The sequence below is a fragment of the Carex rostrata genome, chromosome 16 (genome assembly GCF_964058835.1).
Source record: "Carex rostrata chromosome 16, lpCarRost1.2, whole genome shotgun sequence".
NCBI lineage: Eukaryota > Viridiplantae > Streptophyta > Magnoliopsida > Poales > Cyperaceae > Carex > Carex rostrata.
Window position 1 is genome coordinate 3,899,621 of NC_135933.1, and position 25,825 is coordinate 3,925,445.

A 25,825-nucleotide genomic window follows, 5' to 3' on the forward strand; every position below is an offset into this window, starting at 1 on the left:
GAACCGAAAGGGGTTTGGACACTCAGGACTTGGTTATTGGTTTCAGTTGACCAGTTATACTTTTCTACCCAAGCCTTCGATACAATGGAATGGCTACACCCAGTATCTATCAAACAATAGGCACTCTCATCCGAGATAGAAAGTATACCTGTCATCACATCAGCTCGAGAATCAGATGGTTGCGAGCCTTCACCTTCCTCCAGAGCCCTCGTTGCGTCATATGCAACATCTGCTATGCCGAGTGCGTGGGCAGCCACTCGACCTCCAATCCTGCCTCCGCTGGTCTGTGACGCACCTCGACCACGGAATGGTGGTCTACCAGATCCACGTCCCATGGGCCCTCTGCCACCGCCGTTCCTCTGGAACCCTAGTGCCGCATTCGGGCACTCTCTTGCCCAATGCTCCATGCTGCCGCAGGTGTAACACGCTTGGTTGCGGCGTCTGCAATCGATCTCAGAGTGTGCTTGGTTGCATGAACGGCACCACACAGAAACGAAGCCCGGCCGGAGTACCGGTGCTGCTATCTGCCTCGGAGGGGGTCTAGGTGCCATAAACTGTCTCGGGGGTGGTCTAGCTGTCGACGATCCTCCCCTTGACCTAAATCGTCGGTTTTGGTCCTCCCTCTGCTTGACATTCCTCTCTGTCATCTCCGACCTCCTTCTCTTGCTGTGCAACTCCACTTGCTCAGCGTGATCCATCATGGCCTGCAACTCAGTAGCCATAGGGGTATCCACAATCATCGATATCCCTCCATCCAGTCCATCCAGGTACTGCCTATGGTATCTCACCACATCAGTCTGCACATCAATCGCGTACCTGGACAAGGCAAGGAACTCATTGTTATACTCCGCCACTGCTCGCCCACTCTGCTTTAAGTCTAGGAACTTCCTCCGCAGCGCCTCTCGCTGGATGTTACTCAAAAACCGTCGAGTGAACTGCAGTTCAAACCACTCCCACGGAATCTTGGCCTCCTCCCCGACATAACTACGTCGGGCTCCATCCCACCAGAACCTCGCACCCTCCTCTAACTGCTGCTCTGCCAGCTCCACCATATCTTGTTCTGGTGCTCTACATAGAACTAGCTTCGCACTCACGCTCGCGAGCCATTCTTCAGCAGCGGCATACTCACCAGTGCCATTAAACCGAGGTGGATTAAGGCGCATAAAGGAGTCGTATAACCTCCTAAAATCTTCCGGACCTCCTCGGGGAGCCTCCGGTGCCACCTCACGTCTTTCTGCTTGGCGACCTCTCTCGTAAGCCGCGATCAACCTATCGTCTAGATCTCGGTCCCGGTTCTGCGCACCTCCAGGTCCAAGATCAACTCTCTGGACCTCAGGCCCTGCAGATCCGGCCTCGCTCGCATGAATGATCGGTTCGTTCAGTGGGTTCCTGGTTCTAGGTCGTCCCCTACCTCGACGTCCTTCCATAATTCTTAAATAAGAAGAAAATAGTCATTAGATTTGCATATACTTATCTCATAGAACGAACAAGTCGTTAGCCGTGACGACCCGAAGTATAACGTACCCCACTCACGTATCCTATCAGTCTGGTTAGGGTTTAAACCTTGAGCTCTGATACCACCGAAGAGAGCTGTCACACCCCGCGGCCACGGGTCGTAACAGTCCCCCGCCGTAAGCATACAACGCCGTGTATGCTTACAAGGCTACTCACATTTCAAACCAAACAACAAGCAATTCAAACAAGTTTCTAATATATATATCAGAGTACACAGTCTGGTCAGCATATAATACAACAAAAGTATCTCATCCGGATACCAACCACGAGGCCTACCCTAAATCTATACAACAAAAGATATCTAGGGTCATATACTGGTAAGCTACTAAGGCCTACTACTCTCGTGCCTCTCCGGAATCAGTCGCACCAATACCTGTAAAATAACGGGGAAGGTGGGGGTGAGAATAAATTCTCAGTGCGAATTTGCCACATTTGAATTATTGGACTTGCAATCAAACTCTATATTCAATAATGAAACCCAAACAACAACAATGCAAACAGTTATATAAGAAAACATAAATAACAGAATGCCACTACTCGACAACAGTTAATCAACCTGAAACACAGTTTACGGAATTTCCAAGATGAATCTCAAACACAACATATATTTTGGCTTAACTCGATTCCTAACTCAGATCAGTAGGGCTTGTAGCAATTACAGATGTTCTTTCGAGCTGAACCTTTATCAAACCCACATCTGTAGGGTTACTGACACCTACAGATGGCCAACCGCTGGACCCTTTATCTGACACCCATCTGCAACCGCTTGGCTTAACAGTTTATTAAGGTCTGGTTCAAATCATGTAAAGAAAATCCACTTTAGAATCGTTTCCAATATTCGTCATATTCAATCGACCGTTCAAATGCATTAACACGTAGGAAAATGCTACCGAGCCATAGACGTTACACAAGTCAACCACGATTTCCAATCACACATCTCATAACATAATCACCCTCCCTCGTCCCAACCGGTACTGGGAATATCGAGGGCCGTTCACCTAAGGCCATTTAGGATCCTGGGAATCCAAGTCAGCATACAGCCCGACTTGGCAAATTCATTGGATCCAAGTGCTTAACTTCGTAAATCCATTCACATACACAGTTCGTGGTGACTTTCAATCAAAATCAGATCACAATAGATCAACATAACCTATAACCATACCAGCATGCAAATCATTCAATTCAGATCAATTCGAGTTTAATTTGATTGGGCTATGCAAATGCTCTACGCAATTCAGTGATGCAATCAATGATATTCAACATGACAAACGAATACACAGTTTAATTCCTGAAAATAAAGTATCAAACAAGTCCAAGAATCCCGCACCTTAGTATGACGAGCGTACCGCTTAATTTAAGGATCGGACGTCTCGTATTGTCTCGCAAGTTCTTGCTCGACCGAGCCTACACCTATATTATACGTATACTTGGTTTAATTTGGATTCAGTGGTCCATACGTTTACTTAGGGTTTGTACAGTCCTAAATCAATTCTTATGTTTTGGTATCGATTCTTTTCGGTTCTTTCTTTCTTACCAAAATCTCACATAACGGTACACAATTCCATCTAGGCCCTCTAGCCTTATACTATTTCACTTTGGTAACCATCAATCACCGTTTCACTACTTTGGTTCTCGGATCAATTCGATTCACCGTTTGGTTAACCCTAATTTGGTCAAAACCTCAAATCAGCCGTTAAATGTTCTAAAAATTCACGATCAGGAGGCAACCCTACCGATTACAAGTCTAATTGGTCGGGTTAAGCAAATCAAATCACGATTATGCCAACTTTCAATTTTGGAACGAAACCCTAGAAATCAGATTTCATAAATCGAAAGAAATCGGGAAAAAGATTGGCAAACAAACTAGTAAGGAGTGTAGAGGAACTAGTCCTCGAGCAATTCGAACACAAATCTCGGGTTTAAAACGAGAATATGAGAAATCGAGAAAATTCGAGTTTTCGAAAGAAATAAGGAGAGAAAGAAATACCAAATAGAAGGGTTCGGAGAGATCCTCGGCTGCTTTCTCGGTTCCAAACTCGATTTCTCGCAACAATCGGGAGTCTGAAAGAAACGGAAACTCACGGGCTCTTTTCCTTCTCTCTTGGACGAAAATAACTTAAAAATGGGGAAATGATGGAAGAGAGAGAGAGAGAGAAGCTTTGATTTGAGTTTTAGGGCAAAAATTACCCTGAATGCGGATGCCCCCATCCGCACTGCGGGTGGCTTGATCCGCACTCGATACTTAGAAAGTTTTCAGACCAAATTCAAGAAAAATCCGAGCCTAGTGCGGATGAACCCCACCCGCACTGCGGATGGACCCTTACCCGCACTGCGGATGGACCCCATCCGCACTCACTACTTAGCCGATTTTTGGACCAACACAGAATTTTAATGAGTGCGGATGCACCCCACCCGCACTGCGGATGGACCCTTACCCGCACTGCGGATGAACCCCATCCGCACTGAGCCTATAATGTTCTGAAATCTCGAAATTTCGACGCGATTTCAATTCACAATTAACTTACTTATTTAGGGAAACCTTAATTAAGGTTTAAACTTCCATTTTATTAACACAATTAACTTGATTCTTTCTTTTAAATCATTTTAATTTAATTGTAAAAATTTCGTAACATAACACCAATTTAATAAATAGTAAAAAAATTCCAAAAAATGTAAAATTTGGTCTCCAAGTAGATTATAATATAGATTAAATATCTAACGGTTTGGATTTGTTGTTTGGACATCACAAAAATAAAAAGGGCGGCAGCACCTCCGGTTAAAATGCTGCCGGCAGTAAATTAGCCGGACCCTATATATATATATATATATATATAAACAATGATGTAAGATGACTTTTGTGTAGATTTCAGTATAGTGATGTATGGGGTGGTTTATTTGTACACTAATTAATTTAAATTAGAGAGGGTTTTGTTTTTTGTTTTTTTTTTTAATTTTGTTAAATTATTAGTATAGACTGGTTATATCATTCGTTGTATATTCTAACTTTTAAAAAATGGTCCTTGGATAAATTCGGTTACAAAGCAGTTAAGCGAGCTAGATATTCGACTAACCTCTGGTGTACACCCACTCAACTTTCTGGTTTTGGAAAGATGAGAAGAAGTGAGCGGATCGCGAGTAAGGAGCTTGAGGCACCCAAGTCCGTCACCTCACGAGAGGACAAGGTATGAACTATAATACTCTGCTAGATCATGTGTGTGACATGATTCATAATTGCGTGTGATTGATTGCATGTTATGGTAAGATCGCATGTAGCGCTCAGTAAAATTTAAAAATATACCTTTTGGCGTGCACCGTTACCCAACATATATATATCTAATTTTGGGAGGATATTTAGAAACAATTAATCCTTATATTTACAGCTTTATTATATGAATTGAAATGGTGCGCACTCTCAGCATGCGCACCACTTGATGCATCTTCTTAGTGTGCGTACAAATGGTGCGCCTCCCTAGCATGCGTACTAAATTTGCTGTACATCTCCAGTCTACGCATTAGTTCAATTTGGTATGCCGATTGGATATGCGTGGGTGATAAGTTTTGAGATCTGACCAATTGAATGGTAATCAATTAATTTTGATTTATTAGAGTGCTAACTAAAAAAAAATTTGGGCATTTCTTGTTGTTTGGTGACAATATATTCTGGTGGAGTTCATTCGGTGATGCTTTATTCTGAGAAAAAAATGTAAGTTATTTAATTTTAAATATTTATGAAATATTTTAGCTAGATAAGTATGCATGATTTGATTGCTAAATTCAATGTCAGTTCTCAACCGGTAAAATCTATAGTGCAATATATATCTGTATCAACTTTTTATGGGGAACCGATATAGGTATCAAAAGATGAGGCCCCACCATCTAGCACATTATTTGGACGTTGTTCATAGCTAATTGGACCAACTCTTAAGAATTGTCGAATAAAGAAATATTATTTCATAGATAATTGGACGCTGTTTATAAAGCTGATTGGTAATATTATGAGTGGAATCAGACTTTTAAACTATGGATGTTAAATATATACGGGATCAATTATATAATTTTTTTTTTTTTAGAAAATGAGAATCAATTTTGCAGTATCATACTATTTTACTTTAAATTATATAAAAAGTTATACATAAATATAAAAAAATTGAAAAAAAAATGGGGGGTCAATTCTTCCTTCCTTCCTCTGCCTCTGAGTAATATGAGTATTATGGATGATTCCATACTATGGATTTGTATTTTTATTTGTAAAATTCAATCAGTTGATCCGAATAGTTAAACATATGATATCTATATAAACATGTAATTGGATATCAAATTTTACATTTTTTAGAACCTTTTACTATTTTTATAGACAAGTAAAAAACTATTTCATCTAAAAATTCTTGTTCATCCAAAAGTGGTGATTTTCTATATGTCTAAAAAATAGTAAAAATATTATAAGAAAAACGTGAAATTCGGTCTTTAAATACATTTTCATGGAGATCATGTTTAATTGTTCGAGTTAAGCGTTTGAACTTTGAAAATAGAAATATGAATTCATAGTACATATCGATCCATAATATGCATATTACCATAGCCTCACTCAGAAGAAAATTTAGATATATAATTGTTTAATACAAATATAAGAGTTGAATTATTGTGTTTCATGAAGTAAAGATCGTGTTTTACTTCACATCCATATTTCTGTTTTGCGGTCCAAACAATTGACATAAACTATTCAACATGATCTACACATTAAAATGTGCTTTGAGACCACATTTAATATTTTTTAAAACTTCTAAATTTTGTAGCTAGATAGAAAATTATTGTTTTTTTATGATCCAATTTCAAAATTTTCCTAATCAATAAATTTTCTATCTATCTAAAAAATAAAAAAATCTAAAAAATATGTAAATTTTAATTTTTAGATATATTTTAATATAAAGATCACATTAAACAATTCAAGTGTTTAAATTAAAAAAAGTAAAAATATGAATACCAAACACATTAGCCGACTCAATATAAGAGCATAAGACTAAAATGACTGTATATATATAAAGTTAAAATTGTTTTTAAAATATTATGCCACGCCACTACACACAACGACCGACAAGTCCAACATGGCCACATTCCCAAACAGCTGGCTAGCCCATGGTTATTTGACACCTGTCTCTCTCTTTTTCCATACAACTGTTCACACACCATCCATCTCATCTCTAAACTATTATTTTTAAATCCAATCTAGTACATCTAAATATTAACCTGACTTTCTTTTGTCTTCTTTTTGATCGGTGTCTGTGGAAAAGTATCATCTGCCGAGTTTTTCCGTGCGGTGCTGTGCGGCACTTTTAATCTAGTCCGTTCATTTCGAATTAGACAGATCAGATCAAATCTTGCCCGAATTTTAAAAAAACTCAAAATTTGATGAACTCTTAATTCAGTCTGTCCGATTCGAAACAAACGGACCAAATTAAAAGCACCGCACAGAAAAACTCCGCAGAGGATAGCGTTTCGGTGTCTGTGCCATTCTTCACACAATCAAAAGAGCTTCCGTTCTACTCAAAAACAAAAAAAAAAATTCTGTTTTTTTTTTAATCGTTCCATATGAGAATAAAAACGACCTGTCTTCCCATTTTGCACACAAGAAATTTAAAACATATATCCGTCTACATGATTTTTTTTTTCCTTTTTGTTTTCAAGCGCTTCTGCAATTACAGACCAGAACTCATGAACCAAATTTACCGGCATATGTGTTATATTTTCTTATAGTTTTTTTGTTTGTTTTAAACCTAAACAATGATTTTTTCCTTAGCACATTTATATACCAAGTACTTATGAACAAATATAGTTTATTAGAAACAGAAAAAGAGCATGTGCACTGTTTCAGTTGTCTGAACAATATCAACACATTTTTTTATAAATATAATTAGCAACAAGAAAAAGTTTGCATATTCCAAAAATATAAGATTGAATTAAATACTGCAATAATTGTCTTCACAAGTTTGAGAAAAAGTGATGCTTCAAATGAGTCAAGTCATGATCAGTAGACAAAAAAAAGATCCCTTTGAGCATATATAACAATAATTTAGAGTAATATATTACCAAGCTACTATTGTGAAGTTAGAAATATATCTTTATGGACAACTGTTAATACTCAAATGTTGTACAATTAATTATGCAAAGTTTGGTAAATTATGAAATAAAGAAGAGAGCTTAGCGAGCAAAAATATTATTTCTTATTTTTACTTATCCATTTAATTACTTTTAGCTAGCTAGATTGTGCATAATTTAGCAAATAAATATTATTAATTAATATACTACGTAAAACCACATATATGTCTCTCAATCGTTTCAACATTATGACAAACAAATTAATTACATTGCATCATATATAGAAGATTCTAGTGCACGTAATAAAAACAATTGTTGACTATCATTTAAGTTATTTAACTTATAATAATGCATAGTGAACTTCATCCCTCTCGTCCATATTTGGCATTGAATTATTAAATTTGAGCCTCGTCAAAATAATTTAAATCAAACCCTGCCAACTAACCTAATAACCGGAGATGGAAGAACCATAAAAGAAGATCTTTTTCTCCATGTTTGATTGTTGCCTAAAGCAAAGAAGACATAAATTGGTTATTCTAACTTAGACTGGTCTAAATTATTCATGTTTGGCTGAGGCCTAAAGTTAAAGTTAAATCATAGCTTAAACTATTTCTTGTTTGGTTATAATTGGTGGAGGACTAAAGTTTTGAAAGCCTAAATTGGTTAATTATTTATAATAAGATACTAATTATATAATATTAATATATTAATAATAACTGTAATAGATTATATATTATTATAAATTTTATTTAATATATTAATAATATAAAATATTAATTATATATTAATAATAAAATACTAATTATATAATTATAAATTAATAATAATTATTAATAAAAAGATACTAATTATATAATCTTATTAAAATAATTATTTAATGTATTAAAAATAGAAAATATTAATTATATAATTATATATTAATAATAAGATACTAAATATATAATATTAATATATCAATAACAACTATAAAATATTATAATATTCTTATAATAATAATTGACTATATTAACAATATTAATTATTAATTATATAATTATAAATTAATAATAATTATTAATAATAAGATACTAATTATATAATATTAATATATTAATAACAACTATAATATATTGTAATATTATTTTAATAATTATTTAATATATTAACAATATAACATATTAATTATATAATTACATATTAATAATAATTATGAATAAGAAAATATTAATTATATAATATTAATATATTGTAATAATTATTTAATATATTAACAATATAGGTTATTAATTATATAATTATATATTAATAATAATTATTAATAATAAGATACTAATTATATAATATTAATATATTATTATAATAATTATTTAATATATTAGTAATATAACATATTAATTATATAGTTATATATCATTAATAAGATACTAATTACACAATATTAATATATTAATAATAACTATAATATATTACAATATTATATAATAATTATTTAATATATTACCAATATAACATAATAATTATATAATTATTAATAAAAGGATATTAATTATATAATATTATTATAGTAATTATTTAATATATTAACAATATAAGATATTAATTATACAATTTTATACTAATAATAATTATTAATAATAATATACTAATTATATACAAATAAAATATTATTATAATCATTCAAGTTAGGTCACGAGGTGGAATAAAAATTAAACCACCATGTGAGATGGTTTAATTTAGGCTGGCCTAAAGATCGGCTTATGCCATCCTAATCCGGCTCAATTAAGACACATTTAGTGAAATAACGAGATCTAAACTCTTTATTCCACCCTTTAAGCCACAGCCAAACATAGTGTTTCTGAATTATCCAACGCGGAAAGATGAGAACAAAGCGGGGGATAAGAAAAGGAAATTTAAGAAAATCCAAAAGGAAACAGTAAAAGGTTCTTCATCATGATAGAGACGCATGGCTCATGGCGATATAGAGAGTTCAGTTACTGATCTGCATGTGGAGAGTACAGGATTTGACGCAGTGGTGCTAGCAATATAATTCATGTCAGATTCATACACAACTTCTAGTTTTGTACGAATTTTACATTTTATGTATCATAAATTTTAGGGGTAAAAACGGAGTGGATAATATTCCGTATTTTGAAAATTATATGCGATATCTGATATTTAATTATTTGTGCGGTTACAAAATACATATATGATTTTCAGTTTTAATTATTCAATAGTAGATATATACAATGTGAAAAAAAAAATTATGTTATTTACTATTATAATTAGATTAATATTATGAACTTTGATATATTTTTTATTAAGTATCTGGTATGATCGGTATCTATATTTGTCTAATAACTGATCCATATTCGTATTCAAAAATTAAGAACGGACAGGGATATGATTTTACCACTATCCGATCTGTTCTCGCCCCTATATCAAACAAGTTGTGCCGTTGCCGTATTGACCAGCATAATAGTAAGTTCGTGATTTAAATATAATTCGATTAGATCGATTATAATATAAAAAAAAAGTTGTTATTTTATAATGCTAATACTATTCATTACTGTATGCCACACTCATAACTTAAGAAAAATTCGGTGATGTCTAAAATTCATAATTCGGATTGTAATACAAGTATAATTTGAGAATAGTTTGTATTATTATAATGATATAAATATATTAATTCTAAAGTTTTATGGAAGAAAATAAATTCTGGTAATAATCCAAGAATAATTCAGAAAAAAAATCGGAAATAATTCAAAAACTTGTTTAATTCATCTTTTTATTTGGAAAGATATTGGAATTATAAAAAAAAATCAGAAAGATATTAAAATAAATAATTTGTGAATCTAGCTCGCTACTATAGTGACAAGATTCGTGAATAATTCGAATTTGGACTCTTTCTGAAGCAATCCACGTATTATTCGGTTTTTCGAATTTTTTCTGAATTATTAACAAAATATTCTCGAATTTTACAAATTTTTCTGATTTTTTTTTTTACTCTCTTGTGGGACTCAAAATCTCTACTCCAGACTTAATGTATAATTCTAAATTATTTCTGAATCACTAATTTTTGATCCCGTAAACTTTTATGGAATCATTCCTTTATCACTATGCTAAGAATAATGCTAATATCAACTATTACACATTGTAAACATTTGAATCCGCCACAGAGAACCTGGATTTGAGATATAGATGATCTCCTCACGACAGCTATTGTCATTGGCTCCCTGGTTCACATCATGCTACCATAACGGGACAGTCATGCTATCCTCCTCCATAGCTGTTCCTTTTTTACTTCATTTTCCTTCGGCCGTTTTTTTGGAGACACTAGAGCTACTAACACTCTCCCGTATGCACACACTAGGGCTGTAAATGAGCTGAGTTTGAGCGAGTTATCCCTAACTCGAACTCGGTTCGTTTAATAAACGAGCGAGCCAACTCGAGTTGAGATGATAATAAAGAGTTGTAGAGCCAACTCGAACTCAGCTCGTTATCAACTCGAGTTGGCTCACAACTCGTTTGTAACTCGTTTAACCAATGATAGTATTATAATACAAGTTCAAACATATTTTACACGAATCTCAAAACACAAATAACAGTCTAGAGAATCGGATTTGATTATTTTGAGATTTATTGTGACCAATACTATGTAACTTTATGTAACTCGAGTTATAAATGAGCGAGTTGGGGCCAACTCGAACTCAGCTCATTTATTAAACGAGTTGGCCAACTCGAGTTGTAAATGAGCCGAGTTAAACGAGCTGTAAATGATCGAGTTATGAGTTTGAGTTTTTTTTGTCCAGCCCTAGCATATATACACTAGTTAATTATTTTTTTTTAAATTTCTTGTGTACGTTCACACACACATATATATAAGTTGAAAGCTGGGACTTGTACTCTTTTGGCAGTAAGCTGGATTTTGACCGAAGCTAAATATTACCAACGGTAAAAACGTGAAGGAGATGTAAGGGAAATATTGCATGGATAGTACAATTATATTTTAAAGAGGAGCGTTCAAATATCTCTATTTTTGGTGTCTCCATCGTACTTCTATTTTTAAAAATTTAACTTAAAAGTCAAAATGAAATCGTTAGATATGATCTACATGGCTACATCATTTTATCTATGTACTTGCAAAAAATTATGACATTTCAACTTTGTTTTAATTGTCATCGAGAACTTGTAAAAACGTACTATAATGTAGATAATTTTTAGACGTTAAGTTTTCAACTAATTGATTCACATAAAAAGAAAACTGAAATGTGATAATTTTTTTTGAGCACTTAAATAAAATAGCATTGATCATATTTAACGGTTTTATTTTGAGGTTTATGATTGAAATTTTGAGTTATTAACGTTTTGAAAATAGAGACATGGTGGAGGCACAAAAAATAGAAATATTTGAACCCTCCTCTATTTTAAAATGGTAACTATAGAAGTATAGAACAACCATAAAATCTTCTTATCAATTTTTGTTGTTGTGAAGTTAAAAATAAAATGCTATGTGATTTTGCAATGAATCTCTTGTTATATTAAAGTGCTAATTTGAAGAACATATTAATTCAAAAAATTCAAAACGTACAACAGAGCAAGAAACATATATAATTAAAAATGTGTGTGTATTAGTGTATATATATACATATATACGACTAATAATGTACTAATACTAACAGATATGCTAATGAGTTAAATTATATTTTCATATCTCAATGATCGATCCAAACTATCCAATATATATGCCCAAGTTTACTAAATATGATAAAGAATATTATGTCACATTTATTGTTGTATATCATCTTAAATTATTACTGCCCTGTCTAATGTCAAATAAACCTCGTATTCTTAGCTAAAGACCGCTAAAAATAACATTATTCAAATATTTAAGTATAATAAAATCTACTATATATTGTATATGTCTTTAGTGTCTTACATACGAAATTATCTATAAAGTGCGAGATTGAGGTTTCTTACTAGTTGAATTAATATTCTAGATTCATTACATGAAACTTGAAGGCTAGGTCTTCACTTTTCTTTAAAAAAAATTCTAGATTCATTACCTATTGAACTTGTAAATCTTAATTAGCATACTCTCCCTTGATCATTTTTCTAATATCTCAAAACAAGTATACTTATTGACAACATATATATTTGAAGTTAGATAATAAATTTAATTGTTTGTTAACAATGAGCTCAATCTGAACATTCTTGTAAACACAAGTTCTTATCATTTCTTAGTGATAATCTTAATGATGTGTCCTGGACATGGTATTGTTTTTTTTCTTTTCTTTTCGATGATTTCAAATCTACGACTGACATATATTTTCTTCAGAGATGACTCTAGTAGGGTTTTAATTGATATCGTTATGTAAAGAGATGATGCTCATTGCGATTTGTAATGTATTTTATTTTAAGTTGTATGTGGAATTGTTATTGTTGTAATTTGTTAATGAATCAACAAAAAATATATATGAACTGCCAATAAATTTTAATATCATTTAGCAATGAAGTTTTTATTTTGAAAATAAAATATGGAAGGTCAATAATTTTTCTATTGGTCATAAACATATATATACACTACAATTAATAATTTGTAATACCAACCAAACATTAATAGTCCTAATTAAGATTATTAATTAAAGTGTTAAAATGGTGATTTAACTTGTTCTTAGATGAACAATATATTTATTTCTCCAAAATGATTGTTCAATCAATAGCAACAACTTAGTTTGTTGCTTAATTAATTACAACAATATATACCAAAAAAAGAAAGAAAAAATGGTTACCAACAGGTGGCGCATTAGGAGACGCATAGTAGCCTTATGAGAAAATGTAGTCATGCAAAAGAAAGAAAAAAAAAATCCCGTTACTGTGTTTTCCTTCTTGCTTCCCCAGCACTCAGCCGCAGTTTTAGAGAATCACTTCCCCCTTCCTCAACCTTGTCTCTCACTCTCTTAATTTCTCTTTTATCTTTTCTCTACACATACCCACACGCACACGCACACTTACAGACACTCACAATGGAGAACGAAGAAAACACAGGAGGAGATGAAGGGGAGGCTTACAGCTGGATGGATCTGCCACTAGGCAACGGAGCAAGAGGAGACAAGAAGAGAAGGTTCAGTGAAGATCAGATCAAGTCGCTTGAATCCATGTTTCAGACCCAAACAAAGCTTGAACCGAGACAGAAGCTTCAACTAGCCAAGGAACTAAACTTAGAGCCGCGCCAGGTCGCCATCTGGTTCCAAAACAAACGCGCCAGGTGGAAGTCTAAGCAGCTGGAGAGAGAGTACAGTGCTCTCAAAGCAGACTATGATTCTCTATTGTCTAGTTTTGAATCTCTCAAGCAAGAGAAGCAAGTTTTGCTCAAGCAGGTTCTCTCTAAATTATATTACACTAATTGGAAGAAGTTAGGCTAATATATTGAAAAGTCATTCTATTGTTATTGTATGATTTAATTTTTAAACATGTGATTTTAGAGTTCGTTTATTAGAGCAAATTACCATATGCAAATTTGAATTTGAAACTGGACTACTTCTATTAGTATATATTCTCCGTCACGTAAATATTTTATCAGATCCATCTTAAATGTCATCTATAGATTAAAAGTTTAATCGGTCTTTAGATGTATAGTATAGGTTGTTAACTTGTTATAAGGCACTTTGTCATTACATTTTTAATTTTGAATATATGCAGTTACAAGTACTAGCTGTGAAGCTGGAAAAGCAAGGTGGAGAACCCAGCAAGAGCTATGGTAATTCCGAAACGGCAAGCGGAGACAAAGTAACAATTGGAAACGACTTATACAAACATCCACTTAACATGTGCTCAGAAGATGAGGTGAAGAAGCAAGTTTGCTTTAGTGAGGAGGAACAAGATGTTAACATGGGGCAGATGGCACCTGGTAACATGACTTCCGGAGAGGAGCTGCAATTCAGTTTGCAAGCAAGTTGGCCTCCCATAGATCAGCTGCGCACTGGCACGCAGTCCCCATGGTGGGAGTTTTGGCCTTTGAAGGAGTAATTCACAATGCTGGTGCAACGAAGGCCTTGATTACTAGTTCACATGAACCATTTGCTCGACGATTTCGAGTCAGGAAAAAAAGAAAGGGAAGAGATGAAAAAAAAAATAGTGCTTGGTATTATTCCTTTGTCTTTAATTTTCTCTTGCTAGGATGTTCATATGTAAATAGGAAAATCCGGCAGCCTCTGTCTCTCTCTATTTCTCTCTCTCAATTTCCGATCCATGTAGAGAACGAAAACGGCAAGATTACTAAAAAAATGACTTTGGGATGTTAATTCTATTGTCATGTTTTACTGCTAGCTTAGTCCCATAAAAGCACGAGTATGTCGTCATCTTATGAAAATGTCTTAAACAAGATCTGTCATAATTTATTAGCCCCTGATCAGACATAATAGAATGAATATAAAAGCAAGTGACGCTACTTAATTAAGTTGCGGATATCCTAGAACCTAGGTACAACTTAAGGTCGTATGAACTGTTCATTCGCTGTGATTTCGAGACGGAGTGCATTTATTTATTTAAAGTAGTTAGCATTTCGGCATCCTAACTAGCTATTCATTGAATGTGACAACCAAATAGTATTAGACATTTAGACTAGTTGCTTAGGTCATGACAGCTCTCTTTTTGTTCTCTACCAAGCAGCTTGTTACAACCTGGAAGCAAAACAATGATCTATTCTAATAAATATATACATATTCTAGTAGCCTTCATATATTAGTATCATGATGATCAACCGATCAAGTAAGATAACTAGTCCCCTAATGTTAGCTGCGAAACATCATACAAATAAACAAATTAGCTGGTACCACGAAGGCACAAACAACACCTCAAAACTCCTTACATTATTTGTATTGACATTCCCCACTAGCACAAGTCAGTTCTAAGTTAATTAAACACGTTCTTTTCCTAATTTATAAAAAGAAACAATAAAAAATAATCATATGACACACAGCATATTCACAATTGCACAATGGCCTGTGTGCATAGCTGAAAGTTAGACTGAAATTATCTCTATGCTCCAACTTCACCTTCACATCACCATTAGGTAGATTCAAGCTTCTAAATAGCGTTTATAGCGGTATAGCGGGGAGACAAAAAAAAAACTTTAGCGAATAGCGGAGCTATAGCGAAAGCTATTATAAATAGCGTTTTTTTATTTCAAAAATTATATTTTATATTTCTACTAATAGTAAAAATGTCCCATCAAGAAAAAAAATATCAAATTAATTAAGAAGTTCTAATATTCATATTAAACCAATACAAAGTTCAAATTGTCATTCAAAATATCCCTAATTCAAAAACTATCGATATATTTTATATTCAAAATATACCACTACCATATATTAATGCATGATACAAAATTTAATTGATATAGCGGTATAGTCCGCACATGTTCCATTGTATTGATATAACTTAATAAAGTAAAAAAAAAAAAAAACCAATCTAGATATTAAGACCCATTAAAATTGCAAAATCATGTTTTTCAGAAAAAAAAAATTGCAAAATCATAACCCATATAGCATAGCGGACCGCTATTACCGCTATAGCGGTCATAGCTTAATTAGCGCAGTTTTAGCCCGTAGCTTAGCTTTCTGGGTCCAAAACCACTATAGCGGCGCTATAGCTTCGCTATAGCTAGCTATTTAGAAGCTTGGGTAGATTACTTCAAAACTGAGCTAGCCGCTTTGACTCCTACACAAGTCAAGATGGCCACTTGCATTAATTCATTTTACAAGAAGAAAAAATTCTGTAGAGTCCACAGTTAAGGGAAAAACAAACGATATTAAGGTCACTAAAGCATTTAAAGGCTCTTAGTTATTTGAGGTCTCGAAAGATTTAGGACCTACAGCAGCTGAGATTGCACACATCTCCCTATATGCTTCCACCTCATCAGGAAATGCTTGCTCTAGATCCTCTAGCAAGTACTTGCACAGACTCTATATTCATCATGTAAAAGAAAAAAAGAAAAAATCATGTAAAACTACCATTTATGCTTTCTCTACAATTGTAGTAAACAAATACACCTCTTGAAATAAAAAAATAAAAAAAACTATATTCAGAGTTGCATCTGACATTTCTTTTGCAAATAACACCTGTACAATTATCAGAAATATGCGCATAAGAACCTAGTCGAGATTATGATAAGTAACTACCAAATTGCTGCCAACTCTTTTTGTATCATAAAGAAAACCAAGGTCCAGATTTAATTCATGTAAGCTGCATGCACCGGAGATCTAGATTATTGGTATGATTCTACAACAATTTGAACCTAGCCGAGATTGTGATGCAATTTGCTGCCAACTCTTTTTGTAACATAAAGAAAACCAAGCTCCAGAATTAATTCATAAAAGCTGCATGCACTGGAGATCTAAATTATTGGTATGTTTCTACAACAATTTGAACTTGCTATTTAAAAGAAGGCATGCATAAGTTAAGTGCAATGTGTCAATAAATGATAATAACCTGACAGCTGTGAATGTTTGACAAATATATTGAAAAATTAGCATACACATCAAAACATTAAAAGTGTTGGCTCAAAATTTGACAAATACCAATGTATTCCATGCAAATAAGACAAAATATTGAGTCTAAGCGGCATAAGGGAACTTTTGTAGATACCTTGAAAGCATCAGTTTTCACTTTGGTGATCTGATTTTTCGCAATACAGTCACATCTCTTGTGAACTCATCTGGGTTCTTACCATCATCAATTTCTCCTTTCTTCCCAGTGACAATCAATTTTTATTTTCTCTTTCTATTTGTATTTTTCTCCTAGTCTCTTTTCCATTCAAATTTGTAAAGGGAGCAAAAAAAAATTAAAAGAGACTATAATACAAAAAGAAAAAGAAAAAAAGAGAACATACTAACTGGATATATCAAATATTAGGCAATCTAATTTGGTTACATATGCATAGAGATTAGAGAACAACGTGTTAGTTTGATTTAATTATACCTTATATTTGGTATCTTATTGAGCCAAATTCAAAAGGAAATCAATAAACTACCAAATGATTTCTAAAATTCATATGAAGATCCTCTGAAATAAAATTTGCAGTTTTAATTCCTATTGTATATACCATTGATGTGGATTCCAATGAGGTAAATATTAGTTGACAAGTAGAAATTTTGGACCACTTAAGGAATTTTTTCTAACAGGCATTTCTGCAAACACTTTGTATATATCGGCATACTACAACCAAGGCTGAATAGTTGTAGATTTCGTTGAACAAATTAAGAGAAACATGACTCTTTCTTCGTAAGATTTAAGAATAACCTAAAATAGAAAGTAGCTTACCATATCCAAGTAGAATCGAATGAAACGAAGCAAATATTGTACATGCATCTACACTTCTTAGCCTATGCATCAACTTCATCTTCCTCTTCTCGCGACTCCATTCTCGCATAATTACAGTTGAAAAGACCGGACAAAGGGGCCCACTACAATGCATGGAACAAAAAAAGATCGTCAGAATATTCACAAAATAAGGCAAAGCAGGTTGGTGTGAACCAGGCTTGGAAGTAAAAGCAGAGGGAAAACAGATGATATCTCAAGAATAGGCAGCACATATATCATCAGATCATACATAGATCAGAGCAGTAATTTATTGAAAAAACGTAAGGGAGATAAAAAACGGACAATGACTCACTCAAGAATAGGCAGCACATATATCATCAGGTCATACATAGGGCAGAGCAGTTATTTATTGAAAAGGCTAAAGGGAGATAGAAGATGGACAATGACTCACAGCGTAGGAGGGGTTACCCCAACCGACAATGTCTTGCTCATCACACAGAAACCTGTCACACATGGTAAGAAAATTAAAAAAAATCAGAAAATATTAAGGTAGCTATAAATTCAGGAATTCGTCTTTTTCTCCAAGGGCTTCTGAATGCCAGCCAAGAACCTCATAAGGTTGTTGCTCTACTACTCCAAACATAAATACATGACCGGTGATTTGAGGGGAAGAATATTTTTTATTTAAAAAAAAAGTGTACAAATCAGCAACAATTCCCAGCTGGCAAGAAAGGGAAATACATTAGAAAATATGAAACTAAATGGAAATTCAGGTTTTCATCTTTCTTTTTTACTGTCACATCCTAGATTCTATTCAATTTGTAAGTTGAAATAAAAAAAAATAAAAAAATTCCCCTGGTTTCATTCAACCTGCCTCTGGTAATATTTTCTCATTCGGGTCATAGGGGTTTAATGGCAGGACCATTGTTCTGTTTGCTGTCCTGGTAATGTTCATGCCAGAATAAGAGGACATCTTTATCCTTTTAAGGTATGTTAAAAGTTAGTTAGAGGTATTAATAAGAGGAAGCCAAAGGCCACTCGAATAAAAAAGTTAATGTGTCAGAACTAAACAAAAGTTAAACTGAGTAGCTGTTTAATAAAAGACTCTTGTCGCTAAAAAAAATTAGTAAATGTTCATTGCTTAGATGTGAAAAAATGAATTTTATCTTATCCTATACCAGTAACATGACAGGAGTGGGGTGAGGTTTTTTTTTCTAATGACGATGATGATTTGTACATGGTATGCACTATAGGGGAGCACAAAATAAATTGTATTGTTGATTAAGCGCGGAAGACCTGAATTTTTAATGTTGGAATTTACCATAACATGACAGGAGTGAAGAAAGTGAGTTGCAAATTTTTTTTTTTTGCTGCTGATTTGTACACGGTATGCACTACAGGGAAGCACAAAATAAATTGTATTGATGATTTGTGCAGGCACATTGGACACTTACAAATGGCTTGTCGTGGGAGCAATCTAAAACTGAGTATTTGCAAGGATGATGTGTTAGCTGGTACCGCGCAAACTGGTTGCATCTCTGATAAAAAAATTATGTCAAAAGCACTGGGAAACGACTCGTAGTGGACAAGACACCTTTCTTTTGCTTCCTTTCCTTCACCTTGGAACAGCAAAGTACAGGTAAGAGAATAGCATAAATAGTAAATATATTAATACCAGCTTATATTCCAACAATTCTACATGGCAATACATGTACAAATTTTTAGAATGGCATTGTGCAACATACTAGATGGACAGTTGGAAGAATTGTGAGGTTAATTTCGCAATTAACCCTGCAAATTAAAAAGAAAACATTAGTAAGCTATTGCAAAGGGGAAATTTTTCATTAGAAGCACATCAGTACGAGGGCTTCTACCAAGGGGTACTACTGGTGAGTCCTGGAAAACAAATTTTCTTATAAAAGTCACATCAGTGGCAACAATTCGCAAAATAGAAACACAAGCTACTCTTATTTGTGCATAATTGCACAGTTGGGGGAAATTGAGCAAACATTTAAATTACATTTAGGCATGATTACATGCATCGAGTGGTAATTAATCCTAAAATGTAAATTGGGTTTAACTGAATGTATATGAGAAACTTTACATGACACCAGGCCTAGTAACAGTATGTTACAGGATAATTACACTCCTTTTTTTAAAGACAATTAATTAAGTCAAACAAAAGGAATTCATCTTCCTTGAGTCTAAATGTTCTGTATATCACAAAAAAAAAGGAATTTAAAAAAGAAATTTGAGCAAAGCAATTGAATTGAAAAACAAGAAAGAGTAATGGACTTACCTGCTTCGTAAAAGAGGTGTGATGAATCACTGGCGTTAGAAAGAGGAGAGGCTCCGGTGCGATAAAGAGGAGATCGCTGGGCGCTGAGAGAGGAGAGGGCGGAATATAGGGATTCTTCTATTTAGGTTCAGCGAAGGAGAGGTTCGTCTTTCATGCGAAGAAGGATTTTCGCGAATTCGTTTTTGATTTTCTGCGAAATTAAAAAAAAAAAGAAAAGTGGCCGATCCATAAAAGATGGATCGGGTTCGTGCCAACGATCCATAAAAGATGGATCGGGTTCAATGCCAACGATCCGTAAAAGATGGATCGGGTTCAACGCCAACGATCCGTAAAACGGTGAAAGTTGGATCGGGTTCGACGCCAACGATCCGTAAAAGTTGGATCGTGATCCTTGTCAAATTTGCCGCCTAGCATACACGCAAAAAAGCCTCTCCTTTTCTCTCGACGCGTGACTCGGTTCCCCCACCCCAGAGAAAAATGGCCGAATACTGGAGGTACAGCGATCCGTGTGGCGCAGCCACCGCCTGTGTCAGGGTTCGCGGCCGCCGCCGTCGCTCCGTCGTCTTCTTCCGCTCCTCTCAAGCGACCCCGCCCCGATTACGCTGGTTCGTCCGTTTCTCTTACAAAATTTCTTAATTCTACTATTAAATCCGTTGGGATCTATCTCTTGCATCGAAATTTATACGTTTCATCTCAAAAAAGGGAAGATTTAGGTTCTCTCGGATAAAATTTTACATGATGTTACCATGCCCAGTTTTTGAATGACAGAACCCATCTTTTTTGTTAGATCTGATAGAAAATTAACATGCTATTTAATCATAACTGGGAATAATTTGTCGCTACCACACATTGAACTCCTTATTCAGGATTCTTTTTATCTTTTTTTTGAATCAAATGGTCTGAATTGTATTCCTATAATTGCTGGAGGAAAACCAGGAAGAATTTATCGCTACCACACATTGAACTCCTTATTCAGGATTCTTTTGTCGCATTGAACTCCTTATTCAGGATTCTTTTGTCGCTACCACACATTGAACTCCTTAGATTTTAAATCTATGATCAAAGCAATTATACTCTTTGATTACGTGATCATTGCAATTCTTTTGTCGCTACCACAAATTTCCTCCAGCAAGAGAGCCGAATACTGGTCAAAGCAATTTACATTTTAAATACTGGTCAAAGCAGACAAGAGAACGTAATCATTGCAATTTACATTTTAAAAAAGCTTTATCAAGCATGAGTGAGGGACTAATCAGATACTTCATTATGCATAGGCTGATAGACAATAGGCCAATTTATTTTACTATTTTTGCTTCACTGATATTGGATTTGCCAGTTGTTCACATTTGCTATTTATTTAAAAATTGTCTATTGTCATAACCAGCACAACATAAATGTTTACTATTTTGTTAACAATATGGCAAAACAGGTATATTTTGCACACACACACACACACAAAACTGAATTGCAGTAATTTTTTTTTAAGTAAATTGCAGTAAATTGTTATAAATACATAATGTTTTCATACTTGTTGCAGGTAATATCCGCAAGCTACCATCTTGCACCCGAAACCCGTTTAACCGGTGCATATGACGATGCAGCTGAAGCAATCTTGTGGGTCCAGTCTCAAGCGGCGAACCCTGCCTCAGCAGATCCATGGCTATCAACACATGGCGACTTCTCCAAGTTTTTTGTAATGGGTAGCAGCTCTGGTGGCAACATAGCATACCATGCAGGTTAATTCTTCATTTCATATTCCAATTATCTTATTTACGAATTTTACTTTTAGTTTTGATATTCGTTAGTATATGTATCTGTATCTATATTCTACTAAATATGAATACAATTTTAGCACTATTGGTATGTATTTGATTACTGGTTTATTGTTTTGGGAGAAAACAAGTTCAGTTGACTTTTGCAACAAAAAATGTTACGCATTAATTGATTGATGCCCAGGAATTAATATCTTAATTGACATCCTCTGAAAAATTACTAGTTTGACCAATGCTTTGCTCATAGGTTGATTATAATAATACTAATAGCGTATTAGTTATATTAAAATATATGTTAGTACATGGAAATAATGACCCTCACTTATTTTAACGTTCAATTTCTTGTAAATACTGGTCAAAGCAGACAAGAGAACGTAACCATTGCAATTTACATTTTAAAAAAGCTTTATCAAGCATGAGTGAGGGACTAATCAGATACTTCATTATGCATAGACTGATAGACAACAGGCCAATTTATTTTACTATTTTTGTTTCACCGATATTGGATTTGCCAGTTGTTCACATTTGCTATTTATTTAAAAATTGTCTATTGTCATAACCAGCACAACATAAATGTTTACTATTTTGTTAACAATATGGCAAAACAGGTATATTTTGCGCACACACACACAAAAAAAAAAAAAACTGAATTGCAGTAATTTTTTTTTAAAGTAAATTGCAGTAAATTGTTATAAATACATAATGTTTTCATACTTGTTGCAGGTAATATCCGCAAGCTACCATCTTGCACCTGAAACCCGTTTACCCGGTGCATATGACGATGCACCTGAAGCAATCTTGTGGGTCCAGTCTCAAGCGGCGAACCCTGCCTCAGCAGATCCTTGGCTATCGACACATGGCGACTTCTCCAAGTTTTTTGCAATGGGTAGCAGCTCTGATGGCAACATAGCATATCATGCTGGTCTACGAGCCAAGTCCATGGATCTGTGCCCGATTCATCTCAGTGGAGTCATTATCAACCAGCCATATTTTGGTGGCATTGAAAGAACAGAGTCAGAAGAAGCCGGCGAAGAGGATCCGGTTGTACCTTTGCGTAGCAATGACATGCTGTGGTGGCTCACGCTTCCTATTGGATCAGATAGAGACCATGAATTTGCTAACCCTAAACCCTAAACCCTAATACTCAGATCAGGGCTGCTAATGGACGGGGGCCCTGTTCAAACTCGGTCCGATTTAAAATTAAAATGAAAAGGCCCTTTTCATGTTCAGCCCGGAATAAAAGACTTCATGTTCATGATCGGTCCGTTCAATAATGTTCATAAATATGTCCGGTTCAAAATTGAGCCTTGTTCGTAACAGGGCCGTTAAAACGAACCGGGCTGAACAGTAGACAACCAAACGAACAACTTTAATATAATCATGGACAGCTAACTGGGTTGAACAATACCGCAATTTGTATAATAAGCATAACATGCCTATCAGCTTCTTTTGCTTCTGCATACCGTAAATTTGACCAAAAAAATGCTAAAGTGTCACCTAAATATTCCTGAATTGCTAGATCACGCTACTAATTTTTAAAGCAAAACAATATAGTTATGACACAAAACATAACTAAAATATTTATATCACAATGAAAAATAAAATATTATACAAATGTCAAACATTGCATCTACTTGTAAGATCAACTAAGAAAACACAAGCATTGCATAACAAAATAGCACCACAATTAAAATAAATTTCCTACTGTTACATATGCTCATCAGATGAAATCATCTTCACTTTTGTCATATATCAATTATTTAAAGATAAAATTACAAATTTACAAGTCTAGATTACATCATAATATGCCAAGTAGGCAAAATCTGAATCTCAAGCCTACTTAGAATCAAACAGTTCTGAGAGGTGGAGACACCAATATCACTCCCAACTCCTCTGACAAATAGAAATGGTACACAGAAAAATTGAGAAACAATTAGTTACCTCAGTCAAAAACAGAATACAGAACTTAATTATATAATGCATAAATATTGAAATTTCTTTCAAAGTTTTTGTATTTGCCATAAATGGTACCTAAAACTTATATAATACACAAATATTGAAATTTCTTTGGACCAGAAGTTTTACATTTTTAGCCTTTTCTTATTGAACTTGTGCAAGGGCTTCTCAACCTACAAAATAAATTAATTCAAGGATATACCGATGCAAGTGTGCTGTGAGCAAAAGTGAAACTCTTAGATTTGATCATTTCATTTTGAGATAACATGATTAGACGATTTTAATAAGAATTAACAAAGCCATAATTTTCTAAAAAGCGTATTTATAGGTCCTAGATATGATGACAAGTGCCAACTCCATGCATAATTTTCTAAAAAGTGTATCAGCTTGCTAACCATATAAGAGTTAACAAAGGCATGGGAATGAGTTCCTCAAAGCGGGATTCCAAACAACATCCTAGCTAATACTATCACATCCTAAACCAGGAATCTTGGATTAGAGTATGATCAACTTCGCCTTGTGCTTAATTACTCATTAAGCACGCAAGGCTAAGATAAATAAAATAATAAATCAAACAGCAGCGAAAGCATAATAATATAAAATATCAAGCATCAGTCACATAGCAAATAAATAAACCTACATATCATACAATACAATCCGTCTCGGATCCAAAATAATATCATCTAATGAAAGGGAATACATGATCTATCGAGCCTGTATATATAATACAAGAAATACGGGACTCGTAAACCTAATCAAAGCCTAACCCTAACTAAGTCAAGCGGCGTGGCCATCGGGGACAGCTCCTGACAACTCCTGCTGCAGATCGCCAGATCCTGTACCTAAAACCCACGAAATAACTTGTGGGTGAGCGACTAATCGCCCAGTATGTGACCCAGAATTATCCCCTCAGGAATCCTTTATGGTCAAAGCACTTTTATTTATAAATCGCATTCAGTTATGAATATAATTTAAAATATGCACAAGTGTGAACCTATATCAATATCTAATATAATTTACAATACTTTTAATTGATGCCATGATGCGGTTAATCTATTATGCCAACATGCGAAATAAACCCCAAATCAAAATACAATATCGGATAGTAATCAAATCAGAGTTCAATACCCCTAGCACTGTGTGCCCAAATATAATAATAATACGGATTTAAGTAAATCACCACGTGCCGTGCCAATAAGATAAAAAGAATATGAATAATATAATCCAAGGACTGTGATTAGAGTGCAATGATACACGTTGCTTAAATTAAATGGCAAAATTATTTGTAAATTTTCAATAGAGATGTAAAAAAAAAAAAAAAAAAAAAACAAAGTCTCACATTCAATGATTTCAACATAAATTGAACAAAACAATACATTCCCAACATAAATTTGCATCATAAATTCCCATAACAGCACAATACTATGTCTCAAAACAGTCTCAAAACATATTATATTTAATATCCTTAACAAAAAGTAAGCACTAGTTACTACATTAAACAAAACCCTAAATCATCGACTATCTTCTTCATTCTTCACTATCATATGAATTGTCGCCTTCATTGTAATCTGCTAGAAAACATCAGAAAAGATGAATGCATGTGAATCAAGCCATTATCAAAACTGATACCAGTAGTACCATGTCTCCAAAAACCAGTTCCTATCAGTAGAATTGCTGCATGTTGTTGGTCTGAAAAATTAAAACATATTATGGTTAATCTGACTAAAACTTTCAGAATTTAGACCTTGATGCTATGTATTATACCTCAAATAAGCATACATTCATAAACTGCATAAATTACCTCAAGTAAGCATACAATTCCACTATCAACCCACCAATTGCATTATTTGTTTTATATAAACTATTACTTAACATAAGACTAGAGTTAAAT

General features: G+C 34.0%; 3 protein-coding genes across 8 annotated transcripts; 2 read left to right on the forward strand and 1 right to left on the reverse strand.

The window, feature by feature from the left end:
* Positions 1–13,274: 13,274 nt before the first annotated feature.
* LOC144567306 (uncharacterized) lies at positions 13,275–14,888 on the forward strand. The gene is made up of 2 exons (XM_078317408.1): positions 13,275–13,964; positions 14,287–14,888. Exons 1-2 carry the CDS (start codon positions 13,413–13,415, stop codon positions 14,611–14,613), a joined length of 879 nt encoding a protein of 292 aa, XP_078173534.1. The 5' UTR covers positions 13,275–13,412; the 3' UTR covers positions 14,614–14,888.
* A 1,376-nt stretch (positions 14,889–16,264) lies between these two features.
* Positions 16,265–20,386, reverse strand: LOC144567308 (uncharacterized). Of its 6 annotated transcripts, XR_013515391.1 has the most exons (7): positions 20,207–20,386; positions 19,426–19,526; positions 18,260–18,410; positions 17,908–18,050; positions 17,233–17,391; positions 16,461–16,550; positions 16,265–16,305 (listed from the first exon to the last, which is right to left on the reverse strand). XR_013515391.1 is itself a non-coding variant. In XM_078317409.1 (5 exons), exons 1-4 carry the CDS (start codon positions 19,441–19,443, stop codon positions 16,504–16,506), a joined length of 324 nt encoding a protein of 107 aa, XP_078173535.1. In that variant the 5' UTR covers positions 19,444–19,751; the 3' UTR covers positions 16,267–16,305; positions 16,457–16,503. The 6 variants fall into 6 exon arrangements, 1 of the variants encoding a protein (XP_078173535.1); XR_013515392.1 differs by lacking the exon at positions 20,207–20,386 and having other exon boundaries at positions 18,359–18,410; positions 19,426–19,751; XR_013515390.1 differs by lacking the exon at positions 20,207–20,386 and having other exon boundaries at positions 19,426–19,751.
* Positions 20,387–21,830: 1,444 nt separating this feature from the next.
* LOC144567730 (3-O-acetylpapaveroxine carboxylesterase CXE2-like) lies at positions 21,831–23,112 on the forward strand. The gene is made up of 2 exons (XM_078317892.1): positions 21,831–21,942; positions 22,702–23,112. Exons 1-2 carry the CDS (start codon positions 21,937–21,939, stop codon positions 23,110–23,112), a joined length of 417 nt encoding a protein of 138 aa, XP_078174018.1. The 5' UTR covers positions 21,831–21,936.
* Positions 23,113–25,825: the final 2,713 nt, after the last annotated feature.

Coding starts and splice junctions, on each gene's coding strand:
- LOC144567308 (XM_078317409.1), bottom strand. CDS start 19,443: ATGCAACCAGTTTGCGCGGTACCAGCTAACACATCATCCTTGCAAATA. Junction 18,411..19,361: donor GCTCCCACGACAAGCCATTT/GTAAGTGTCCAA, acceptor CATGTGTGACAG/GTTTCTGTGTGATGAGCAAG. Junction 16,551..17,907: donor TTCGATTCTACTTGGATATG/GTAAGCTACTTT, acceptor TGATGAATATAG/AGTCTGTGCAAGTACTTGCT.
- LOC144567306 (XM_078317408.1), top strand. CDS start 13,413: ATGAGAAAATGTAGTCATGCAAAAGAAAGAAAAAAAAAATCCCGTTAC. Junction 13,965..14,286: donor AGCAAGTTTTGCTCAAGCAG/GTTCTCTCTAAA, acceptor GAATATATGCAG/TTACAAGTACTAGCTGTGAA.